We start from the raw sequence: 12704 nt of genomic DNA, 5'->3' as shown, positions 1-12704 counted from the left end.
GCTTCCTTCTTTGTTTTAGTTTCGTTTTTTAAAAGCTTTTTAGAGACGCTTAGTCTCATCACAGGGAGTTTTTTTTTATCACAGTGAGATCCCTTTATTCTGTTCTGATGCTTAAGGTCAAACTTTAAAGACAAATAAAACATTCTGTCTCATTTTTATTCACTGCTAAGTTGATCAAGAAGCTAATTTTGCAAATATGTATATCTAAAGTGACATATCATGCAAAATGGACTTTTTAATGGTTCTCTACCTGAGATCTGTGTCCCTGTCTACAAACCCCCTGAAAAGTAAAAGAATCCATTCTGCCCCTGTTCTGATTTCTCCACCTTTCTGTAAATGTGTGCTGAAACCAGCCGTTTCAGTTTGCAGTGTTTTTCATACGTCACAACGCCATCCGGTCTGTAACAGGAAGTCAGAGCTCGGAGCTTGTTCAGCCCATAGACTGTATAAAATACAACTCAACCCCTCCTCTGTTTTTCATTCCCTGCACACACGTGTGCTAACAAGGAGCTTAGGAGGGAGGCATGCTAGTTGTAGGCTGTCTTAATAAACACAAAGGTCGGTTTTACTCCCCACGTCTGCAGATTTGAAGATCTAGTGGATGATTTTTATTTATCATGGAAAAGTGCTAGCGCTAGTTAGCATAGCCACATAGCTACATGTTGGTAGCTGTGTACCAAGACACACGTTGACATACTGACAAATAAAACAACAAGAAACACTAAATCTGTGACCAATGGTTCAGAAAGGTCCTGCTGCAGGCGCCTCTCCGTCAGGATCAGATTCTGGATCAGATTCAGAGGGTTGAAGTAACGCGGGTCTGTGAGCAGCCGTGTATATTCAGCCAACATGTAAACATTAGATCAACGTGCTGGAGAGCCGAGGCCACATCCACTTCCTGAGGGGGCGTGGTCAGAGAGCTCATTCTCATTTAAAGGCACAGACACAGAAAACAGCCTGTTCTGAGCAGGGCTGAAAAAGAGGGGTTCACAGGCAGACCAGAATCTGATTTCAAAGTGTTTTTATGAGCAATAAACTTTAAAGACATGTTTTGGGGACCTCTTAGACCAATATATATTGATATTTTATCATTAAAAGTGCAAAAAACCCACATCCATATAAAGTCTGCTGAGCTTAAATCAGATGTGTTATTTCCTAGCATCCATACAGTCGATTTATTACCTTTTAAAACGATGTCAGATCGATATATGTCGCCGGAAGGCCAACTTGCCGAGCACAGATGGATGTAGTCGGATCATAGGAGTATAAATGGATACATCAATGTAGCAGATGAATCGTTACACCCCTATAAATAAACCATCCTGAGTCTGTTTTAAAGTCTGAAACAAACCTTTAGTGAGCACATGATTGTAGTGTTTAACACTCTTTGCCTCTCTGTTTCTTCCTCTCAGTGCTGAAGCAGTTGGAGGAGCTGCTGAGCGACATGAAGGCTGACGTGACTCGCCTCCCGGCCACCATCGCCCGGATACCGCCAGTTGCCGTGCGGCTCCAAATGTCTGAGAGGAACATCCTGAGCCGGCTGGCGAGCCGAGGCCCCGAGACACAGACGCAGGCACAGACACAACAGGTACAGACGTGTGATGTTATCCTCTAACGTTTTTAAAAACGATGTACAGCGTCAGAGACTTGACTCCCTTTCTCTCCTCCCTCTTCCTCCAGATGTCGCAGCAGTAGACACAAACTCTGCTCCTTACCTCGAACCCCCGCCCCCCTCCCCCCCTCGCCTCACCTCGACATTCCTGATTGGATCACAGCAGAATGACGGACAGCGTGCTCCAGTTCGAAGTCACGCCCAGTTCACTTTGTTCCCCCCCTACAACAGACTTTACAGAGTTTTTCTGGAGGATCGAATCCCTTCCCCACGTTTGAGGCGGTGGACAGAAAAGCTATTTTATTTTTTTCCTCCTTTTTTCAAGTTCTGTATTAATATTATTGATATAATGTTATTATGATGGTTTTTTGGGACCTAAATAAAAAATGTAATAAAGAAGTTGTCTTTTGTCAGTTCAGAAAAATTACACACACACATGCCATAAGAAAAGGAGACAGAAAGGATGAAGAAAGTATTTAGAATGAATGAATGAATGAAAGAATGAAAGACAGAAAGAAAGAAAAAAAAACAAAGGAATGAAAGAAAGAAAGAATGAAAGACCCAAAAAGAGATCTACAGCAGAGATCCAGAGGAACCTACAAGACAAGGGAGCTCAGGGACTCCAGAAAGGTCTAAGAAAAGAGAGAAGAGAGGGAGACCAGAAGAAAGAAAAAGAGGAGAATAAATGGTAAAGGAATGACAGAAGGAAAGGAGGGGAGGAGAAAAGGAGACATAAAGGATGAAGAAAGAAAGGAATGAAAGAAAGGATGAATGGAATAAAAGAAAGATAGGAATGAAAGAAAGAAAGGAATAATAGAAAGAAAGAAAGAGAGAAGTAAAAGAAGGAAGAAAGAAAGACAGAAATGAAAAAGGAATAAAAGAAAGAAAGAAAGACAGACCCAAAAAAGAGATCTACCGCAGAGATCCAGAGGAACCGACGAGACAAGGGAGCTCAGGGACTCCAGAAAGGTCTAAGAAAAGAGAGAAGAGAGGGAGACCAGAAGAAAGAAAAAGAGGAGAATAAATGGTAAAAGAATGACAGAAGGAAAGGACGGGATAAGAAAAGGAGACAAAGGATGAAGAAGGAAAGGAAAAATGAATAAAAGAAAGAAAGGAAGAGAGAAGTGAAGGAAGAAAGAAAGACAGAAAGGAAAAGGAATAAAAGAATGAATGAAAGAAAGAAAGAAAGAAAGAAAGAAAGAAAGAAAGACCCCAAAAATGAATCTACAGCAGAGATCCAGAGGAACCTACGAGACAAGGGAGCTCAGGGACTCCAGAAAGGTCTATGGTTAGTAACTTTAATGGGACAGGAAGAGTTAAAGGAAGAGACAGGCAGAGAGAGGAGAGAGAGGGAAAGACAGGATCCCAGTGTGTCAGTCTAAGCCTATAGCAGCATAACTAAGACCTGGCCCAAGCCTGATCCAGCTCTAATTAAAAGCTTTATCAAAAAGGAAAGTTTGAAGCCTACTCTTAAAAGTAGAGAGGGTGTCTGCCTCCTGGACCCTGACTGGTAGATGATTCCAAAGGAGAGAGGTGCCTGATAACTGAAGGCTCTACCTCCCATACTACGAAACTATACTATGAAAGCTAATTCCTATCTATCAAGGCAGAGATCTACAGATTATAATCTGTTTGCAAATGTGAGATATTATGAAATCATCTGAATAAGAAACAAGGCACAACATTTCCTTTGCAAACATGAATTTATTAGATCAGAACAAACACGTCTGCAACTTTTAAATGTCAAACGAAATGTTTCTCATTTTCATTCCAGGGTCCCCTCGGCTAGATCCATGCTCAAAGTCAATTTAACCACTTTTTACTTCCACTTTAAATAATGAAACCTTTAATATATACAATCTCATGTTAGATATCCACACACACACACACACACACACTCATAAATCTCTTTATACAGATGAGTCACATTCAAGCGTTACACAGAAAACACAAGACGAGAGGTCGGATCACGAGACATTAAAAACACAGAGAGGAGATTCACATGAACTCAGACTGAGGCTGGACACACAAGAACAGATTATATTTATACAGGGAGAGTTCCTATTCCTCAAGAGAGCGGCATCCAGCAGTACCAACGCTGACAGCCAGGGGGCGCAGTTCCTGTATGATTACATGTACATACAGCAGGATGAGAGGATGAGAGGGGAACAACGGGAAGTGATGGACCCAGGTGAGGAGAGGTGATGCTTGACTAATGATTCAATCTGCAGAGTAACTCTTGATGCACAATATTTAATATAAAGTCTGAATGTTTGCAGGAAAGTGACTCCGTGTTTGTGCAGCAGACTCGACACCAAACTTATTCCTGCTTGTTCAGGAGCAAAAACTGCAACGACAACTTCAAGAACCTGGTTTTAAATCTTATTCTACATGAATATGTAAATTAAAACTGATAGAAAATTGCTCATCTTGTGTCGTATGTTCATTTTCTTCTACTTTAAACCTCCCCTCAGAAGTCTAACTCATTGGGTCTTTACTTTGGAGTATTTATGGCTTATTAATTCATGCCTTCTGACTTCACGTGCACCAATCCTTTCATAACATCATGTTAAACATCATGCACAATAAAGCCATACAAACTTCATCTTTTCAACCTGCAGCAGAAAAAAAGGTTTATGTTCATTTCTTGTCAGACATTTTTAAAGAAGGGCAATAAAATCAGAACCAGGAAGTAGAAGTGCATCAACTCTCCTTTCCTTTTAACTTCAAATTCACCCCACTGTGTTAAAATGTCGTGATGCAGAAACAGATCTGATGCACCCAACAAGTCAAATATAAGAACATATACATGAATATTTCCCAACTGGACACAGAGGAGCAGAGAGAGGAAGAGGAGGCACTGACTGGAGCTCTTCACATGCCATGCAGGGAGGCTTCTGAGGAAGACGGATGAAGGGCAGGAGGTGAAGGAGGAGGAGAGGCTGGATTTGGCGTGGTGGTGCTTGTCCTGCGACTCGTGCATCCATCCGACTGTGAAGAGCAGCTCAGTAGAAGAAGTACACTGAGGAGGAAGAGCAGAGGCGTGGAGGGAACGTTTCAGAATAAAGTGATCCAAGAAAGTGAAGAGTTACTCGAATCTCCTGATCAAATCCAAACCTCTTCAACTTAATCGCCTCTGAGGTGAATTCATTTTAAAGCATGCCTTTGCAAACATTTGTGATTTGATTTGAAGTGTTTGATTACTTACAGAAAACGACTCCGACACATATAACACCTATAATGGCCATCATGATCATCATCTGGAGGAAGAACACAAAACTGAACGTCAGGACAGAAACTGGAAAAAGTTGAAACATGAAGTCAGATCACTTTTTATGATGAAATCAACATAAAGAAACACAAACAGGACGAATCAGTGACTCTAAATGTGAAGGGGCGGCAGTAGCTCAGTCAGGACTTGACTTGGGAACCGAAGGGTCGCCGGTTCGAGTCCCAGTATGGATGAAGTTTGGCAAGTGGACTGGTGGCTGGAGAGGTGCTGGTTCACTTGCCTGGGCACTGCCGAGGTGCCCTTGAGCAAGGCACCGAACCCCCAACTGCTTGGGGTGTGCTGGTTGATGGCAGCATCCTCACTCTGACATCTCTCTAAGTGCATGTCCACTGCATGTGTGTGTGCATTGTATGTATATACCAAAATCTGTGTGTAGCATGACCAAAAAATAATATGAGTGAAAAAATTGAATTTCCCCCTGGGGATTAATAAAGTACGTTCTTCATCTTCATCCAGTGTTAAGAAGTTGACATAGAGATGCTGCACTCCTTCAAATGACCAGCAGGGGGCGACTGGTTACAAATTAATCAGACGTCCCTCCCTTCTCTCAGTAAAGATTTCCTCATGAGTTGGTCGTACTGTCTGTGCAGAGAGGAGAACGCTCTAGAGGGTCATCATCACTACCGACTCAAAAATCATGGGCTGCCCTCTCCCCTTGCCTGGATGAACTTTAGAGGTCACGATGCCTCAAGAGAGCAAAAAACATCCTCAGGGACCAAACACACCCGGGACATTACCTGTTTGAACTGCTGCCCTCAGGCAGGAGATACAGGACATTACAGACAAGGACAAACAGTTTTATCACTAAACTGTCACTAAATGCTAAATAATGCAATATAAAATGGGACTGTGCAATCTTTTGATCAATGAATGTCTGACTGTTGAATGCTGGATGTGTCTTTTGTTTTTATTTATTATTATTTATCTTGTGTGTGTGTGTGTGTGTGTGTGTGTGTGTGTGTGTGTGTGTGTGTGTTGTTTATGTTTAATGTACAATGACAATAAAGATATATTCTTCTATTCTGTTCTTCTAAAGTCTCAATCTTTAGTTTAGGTCTCCTTTGTTGCAGCACGACAACATAAAGGATCAAAACACTTCAAAGGATAGATAAATATATGAAAAAATACAAAGTATAATATTTAATATTTAAAAAAACAAGTCAGGAAGTCGAAGTATGCTCCGTTTTGGTTCTTACTCATTTAAAAAAAAGCACCTTAAAATTTGCTTAATCTGTGTGTGTGTGTGTGTGTGTGTGTGTGTGTGTGTGTGTGTGTCTGTGTGTGTGTCTGTGTGTGTGTGTGTGTGTGTGTATGTGTTGACTAAATACTCCATAAATAAATCCACATGATGAAATGAGAGTCAGAGCTGCTGACAGACAGGAAATCACATCACCTCTGACGGTGGGGGAGGGCGAGAGAGATTAATGCCAACAGAGAGAGAGAGAGAGAGAGAGAGAGAGAGAGAGAGAGAGAGAGAGAGAGAGAGAGAGAGAGAGAGAGAGAGAGAGAGAGAGAGAGAGAGAGAGAGAGAGAGAGAGAGAGAGAGAGAGACAGGCAGAACCAGATGTTTGTGAATTGATCGTGAGATTTTTTTGTGTGACAACAAATTAAAGCATCAGACTTATTCTGATCTCTCTCTCTCTCTCTCTCTCTCTATCTCTCTCTCTCTCTCTCTCTCTCTCTCTCTCTCTCTCTCTCTGTCTTATTGTCCATAATTCCCTGACACACTCTCAGATTTAAAGACGACTCTGTTCTTTTCCTGAAAGGATGTTTGTCATATTGAATTTTCCTTCAATGCAGCATCAAGCATGATTTTCAGCGGCGGAGTAATCCACATTTGTTGTTCTTATCAGTATTCGGTGCAGCAGCTGGTTTAAAATAAAGAGTGTGTGTTAAATTAAGTCTTAAAAACACACATTCCAAAAAAAAACCACCTGAAAAGTGCAACTTAGGTGGTTTTATGGTGAGAAGGACCTCACAAGTATAGACATACAAACACATATGTGTATTTGGAGGTGGGCGGAGTTACATCACAAATCACAGCTGGCTCTTTAATCCCTGACCGACACTGTAATCCAGATTGGGATTTCTCTCCCTCTCTCTCTCTCTGACTTCCTGGTCTCTGTCTCTCCTCTAATGTAATCCTCCCTGCCTCTCTGCACGGCTGCTTCTGATTGGACGATGTGAAACCTGTCAATCAAAGGCCGGGGGGGGGGGGGGGGGGGGGCACTGAGAGAAGAGACACTGGGATAAAAATGGATAGTCTCTGTCGAGGTCGGTTGTATGATAAGTGGATGAACAGCGGACAGAGAGATGATAAAAATGGCGGCTGCCTTCACTCTGCAGTCTGAGTGAGTTTGCTTAAAATAAATGTAACGGTAACAAACGTAAACAAACAAAAGTAACAGCATCAAAAATCACAAAATATTACTAAAGCATTGAAAATAAAGTGCCTAGAAAAGTCATCCAGAGCTAATGAGAAAAAGTCCCAAAACTGCAGTTCCTCAAATGCCCACTAGAGGCTGGTCCCAAAGGTGAGCCAACCCCCATTAGCCTCATACTAACATATCCGACTTTACGGCAGAAATTAACGTACTCATAAGTGGAGTACTAAACTATTTTTGGAGTCTACAGCTAATTTCTGCGTTCAAGTTGCCTCCGACAAGGACGAACTTTCACACAACTCAACAATTTCAGTTTTACGAAGTATTAAAGGTGACATATTCTGCTCTTTTTCATCAAAATATATTGGTCTAAGAGGTCCCCAAAACACGTCTTTAAAGTTTATTGCTCAAAAAAACACTTTGAAATCAGATTCTGGTCTGCCTGTAAACCCCTCTTTTTCAGCCCTGCTCAGAACAGGCTGTTTTCTGTGTCTGTGCCTTTAAATGAGAATGAGCTCTCTGACCACGCCCCCTCAGGAAGTGGGTGTGGCCTCAGCTCTCCAGCAAGTTGATCTAATGTTTACATGTTGGCTGAATATACACGGATGCTCACAGACCCGCGTTACTTCAACCCTCTGAATCTGATCCAGAATCTGATCCTGACGGAGAGGCGCCTGCAGCAGGACCTTTCTGAACCATTGGTCACAGATTTAGTGTTTCTTGTTGTTTTATTTGTCAGCATGTCGACGTGTGTCTTGGTACACAGCTACCAACATGTAGCTATGTGGCTATGCTAACTAGCGCTAGCACTTTCCCATGAGAAATAAAAATCATCCACTAGATCTTCAAATCTGCAGACGTGGGGAGTCAAACCGACCTTTGTGTTTATTAAGACAGCCTACAACTAGCATGCCTCCCTCCTAAGCTCCTTGTTGAAAAACGAAGGAGGGGTTGAGTTGTATTTTTCATTAAAAAGTCCATTTTGCGTGATATGTCACCTTTAAAGTTAGCTTTAATTAAGTATTCTCAGCCTCTTTGAGTATCAGGTGTCAGATTATTTCACATCTTGAAACCCTCTAAGTGATATTTATCAGCTGTGGGATTTAATTTTACCTTCCATGTTCAAAAACATCAACAAGGTAAAAGGAAGAGTCGTTATTCAAACTGTGACGATATTTGATCTGCCAGGTACAGAAGCTAAGAACAGGAAATGCCATTTTTGTGCCATTTTGGTGAATTCCAAAGTTCCCAGATCCCCAGCAGCACATAAACTGGGACCCACCTTTACAAACTCTGACAGCACCACAAGAAGCCTGCACACTGACTGACTGCCTCACTGCAGGTTTCATGTGAGGACTGATACCTGAAGGGAAACACGCCCACCTTGCAGTTTTTCCACCAGTACTTGTTCTTGAGTTTGGCGGCGCTGCTCTCAAACTGCGAGGCTCCGGCCTGCAGGGCGTCGGCTCGGTCGTCCAGCTCCGACAGCTTCTGATCCCTCTCCAGGACTTTGTCCACGTTCACGCGCATGATGTCCACCACCTGATGGAGAGAGCGGAGACTTTGACTATCTCAGACCTTCAGGTCTTTCGGAGGAGCAGTGAAAAACATGCAGCTGTTACAAAAACCAACGGGGTCCACTGAGAGCTCAAAGTTACCTCACCTCGTCCACCTGCGCCTGAGTCTGCTGCAGCCGCCTGTTGCTGGTCAGGTTTGGGGCCGGAGCTGCCGGGCCCCCATCTTCTGAGGCACCTCCCTGATTATCTGGAGTGGACCTGCGAACACAGAGAGGGGATGTGAACACTGAGCATTTAGATTATTATTTTGCACCCTGAAGCGGCAGCAAAAAAAAAAGGCAGCATCAGGAAGACTTGCACAGATAATTACTTGATGCTCTTTAAGTTTCCTGAGTCTGAAAAGTCTTTTTCTTCAAGGACAAAAGAGTTGAAACAACAAGGATCTGACCGAGCGTTAAGACATGCACAACCACTATAGTTCTGGTTTCACTTCAGCCCTTTTTTGGATGAATTATTGTTCAGATTTAAAAAGAGAGCTGTCTCTTATGATACCTGTGGGTTTAAGATCTTGTTTGTGCCCCTTGTGCACATTGTCTCAAAGTTTTCAGAAACAGCATCAATCTCTCTTTTTCCCTCTACACTGTACAACTTCTCTGCAGGATTGAAACACCTTCATATTATGATGCTATGATATTATATTTTCTGCATCTTTACAGATTCGACATGTGAGTAAATAAACCACAAATAAATGATGCACATTAAAGCCGCCCTCAGGAAGTTGTGGTTTGTGTTGACTTTGGCGCCCCCTGTGGACAAAGCAGTGCATCGCATCATTCTTCTGATCTTGTCGTGTTCACGATACTAAACCCGTCTCGTCCGTCAACACCCACTGGTTGTGTTTTCAGAACGCAGCACAGAGTAGGACCTGTCGGACAGCTGGAGTCATGTGACCGAGGTTTTCCCGCGGTAATCACTGAATCAAGGATTCTCCTCCTCCTCCTCTCCTCATCCATGTTGTCTTTCTGGTCCTCTGAAAACCTCTGACCTGTTGACTCCAGGCCTGGCTCCGCTCATCATGACTTTGGTTTGTTGTTGTTGTTAAGTGAAATACGATCTGGTGATAACACAGAGTGTTTTATTCTGAAAATTAACCGGATGTTTTCATTTTATTTTGGTGAAACCTGACTTCCTGTCCCGCTCCATCTGCTCTGTTGATGATTGATGCGTCGTGCTCCGGCATCCGGCAAAAACAGAAGTCTTGAAGTGTATCTGATCCGGAGGACTCAGACCTGCCGGATCAGAGACGCAGCCGGAACACAACGGAGCGGATCCAGTGGAAGTTAACACATTGACTAGAATAGAAACCGATCAGATCCGGTGCTGTGATGGATCGGGGACGGACCGGACATGGATCTGGTGGAATTTGGCCGTAACAGTCACGTTTCTCTCATGTACCTCTTTTCGACCAACGTGAACCGGGTTGTATTTCCGGGCTGGTTCTGAGCTGGTTGAACTTGGAAACCAGCTCGTGCCCGTGGAAGAGGCACGTCATGACGTCAGATTTATGTGACCGCCTTTCCCAGCAGCGCTAGCACGAACTTTCCCTCACAACAACAACAACAGTGGCGGACAACGGTAGCTTGTCTCCTCGGCTGACCGCTGCTCTGCCTTGGAATCTATTAGTCTGTTTTTTTTCTGCTGCAGGATGATGGAGGAAACACGTTTGGTTTGTGTTTTTGATCACGGCAACTCCGCCCCTCGCCCCTGCCTTAAGCGGTTCGTGGTTCGTGGTTCTAGACCAGCAAAGAGTTGGAGTCGCTCTGGAACCAGTTTTATGATTTTTATGATATTTATAACGCACTTTTCATTTCCAGAAATCTCAAAGAAGCTACAGGCACACAGTAAAAACAGACTTGAACATTTCTTAAAAAAGCAGTACTTAAAGATAGCTTTAGGGTCTTTAAGTGTTTTTTAAAAGCATCCATGGTCTGTGGGGTCCTGAGGTGGCTGGACAGGGGGTTCCACAGACGTGGTGCAGCAGCAGCAGCAGCACAAAAGGCCAGATCTCCCATGGTCCGGAGCTTGGTTCTGGGAGGGTGGAGGAGGTTCTGATGTGGAGTGCATGAGTTCTGGGTTGGGGTTTGCTGGGTGAGGAGTTCTTTGAGGTATGGTGGGGGGGTTTGCATAGATGCACTGATGGGTGATGAGTGGGATTTTGCAGTTGATTCTTGCAGTGAGGGGAAGTCAGTGAAGTGTGCGAAGTACTGGGGTGATGTGTTCGTGTCTTCTGACTCTGAGTAAGATCCTTGCTGCGGTGTTCTGGATTAGTTGGAGTTTGTGGAGATTTTTGATGGGGGTCCCGATGAGGAAGGCATTGCAGTGATCGCCGGGAGCTGGTTCACTCGCAGTCGAAGCATGAAAAACCAGTTCTCAATTGAGCACTGGCTCTGAACCGGAACCTAAAACTGCCTCGGTTGAAAAGGGGTAATAGTGATTTTTTTGCTGTGCATCGTACGGCATCTATATCTTTTTAAATCTGTTGAACAACAAAGTAAGAACTCCTCACAGACCTTTAAAGACTTCATATAATACAAATCTAGTTAAACTAATTGTTGTTTTTCTTCCACTCTCAACATGAATGTGAATCTTTGTCATTGTCAGTGACTCTCTAAAGCATGAACTGCTCCTACACCAGGAATATTAAAAAGCAAAATTCAATAATAGAAACATGACTCATCAAACTTTGGCCTCCTCCATAAATCATAAATCAAAGCCTCACACTTTAACTGAATAAACCCAGACCTGTTTCTGATGGACTCTAACACACACACACATCAGGTGGCTTCATGCCTCAAACACACTTCCCTCCTCCTGCCTCTCTGCTCTCACTCTCAGGCTGCTGTTCCAGAAAATGGAGAAAGATTAGTGCAGCAGACAGAGAGGCTGGACATGGAGGGAGATAAACATGCACGCGATTATACCTCAACCCCCCCTCCTCCCCCAACGAGAGCAAATAAATCAAATGAAATCATCTCTGTAAAATGTTGCATTTCTTTTTAAAAACTTCCTTCAGGTGTTTTTTAGATTTAAGAGTCATTTCAGCTTTATATGTATGACTCCCTGCAGGATGAGTAATGATACATAAAGAGTTAAAGGAGTCACAGTGTTAAAGGAGAGTTTAGGTGAGTCAGTCTGTGACTCATTGTGATATTCCTGCAACTGCAAATCAGAATTTTCCAGACTGTATCCATAAATTTGAATTAAAAACTGAATTTAACATGAAAAAAAAAACACTTTTAGTTGAAGAAACATGAGAAGTAAGCTGTTTTAGTCACCTGAAGGTACATGAAGTGAAATATTTGTTTAAATTACAGCATGAGGATCATAAATTCATGTTTTTTATTATATATATTCTGTAGAAAAGGAGTTTTTAAAGGTAGAAAATGTAAAAAATGCTCGGAGTACTCACATCTCGGCGGCAGGATGATGGAGATAATCCTGAGTCTGAGAGAGAGAGAGAGAGAGAGAGAGAGAGAGAGAGAGAGAGAGCGGACAGAGAGAGAGAGAGAAAGAGAGAGAGAGAGAGAGAGAGAGAGGAGAGGGGGGAGGGAGAGAGAGAGAGAGAGAGAGAGAGAGAGAGAGAGAGAGAGAGAGGAGAGGGGGGGAGGGAGAGAGAGAGAGATAAAGAGAGAGAGAGAGAGAGATAAAGAGAGAGAGAGAGAGAGAGATTGAGATAAAGAGAGAGAGAGAGATAGAGAGAGAGAGAGAGAGAGAGAGAGATTGAGATAAAGAGAGAGAGAGAGAGAGAGAGAGATTGAGATAAAGAGAGAGAGAGAGAGAGAGAGAGATTGAGATAAAGAGAGAGAGAGAAATAGAGAGAGAGAAAAATAGATAGAGAG

General features: G+C 43.0%; 2 protein-coding genes across 7 annotated transcripts in view; one reads left to right on the top strand and one right to left on the bottom strand.

Annotated features, from left to right (window-relative positions):
* LOC117827751 (chromodomain-helicase-DNA-binding protein 4-like) overlaps positions 1–2011 on the top strand; it is a 35681-nt gene extending 33670 nt beyond the window's left edge. For 4 of the 6 annotated variants that reach the window (XM_034704491.1, XM_034704492.1, XM_034704495.1 and 1 more), the window contains 2 exons: positions 1413–1588; positions 1681–2002. In XM_034704491.1, coding sequence (XP_034560382.1) covers positions 1413–1588; positions 1681–1695 — 191 coding nt within the window. In that variant the 3' untranslated portion in view covers positions 1696–2002. Of the gene's footprint in view, positions 1–1412; positions 1589–1680 lie in introns of all 6 variants that reach the window. The other 2 variants (XM_034704490.1, XM_034704496.1) reach the window with 2 other exon arrangements.
* Positions 2012–3363: 1352 nt separating this feature from the next.
* Positions 3364–12298, bottom strand: LOC117828142 (vesicle-associated membrane protein 1-like). The gene is made up of 5 exons (XM_034705145.1): positions 12275–12298; positions 8952–9063; positions 8672–8830; positions 4821–4872; positions 3364–4634 (listed from the first exon to the last, which is right to left on the bottom strand). Coding segments are annotated over exons 1-5 (342 nt in total). The 5' UTR covers positions 12277–12298; the 3' UTR covers positions 3364–4617.
* Positions 12299–12704: the final 406 nt, after the last annotated feature.

Source organism: Notolabrus celidotus, chromosome 16, assembly GCF_009762535.1.
Source record: "Notolabrus celidotus isolate fNotCel1 chromosome 16, fNotCel1.pri, whole genome shotgun sequence".
Lineage (NCBI taxonomy): Eukaryota > Metazoa > Chordata > Actinopteri > Labriformes > Labridae > Notolabrus > Notolabrus celidotus.
The sequence above is the reverse complement of the archived record's forward strand: the minus strand, read 5'-3'. Positions and strand labels throughout refer to the sequence as shown.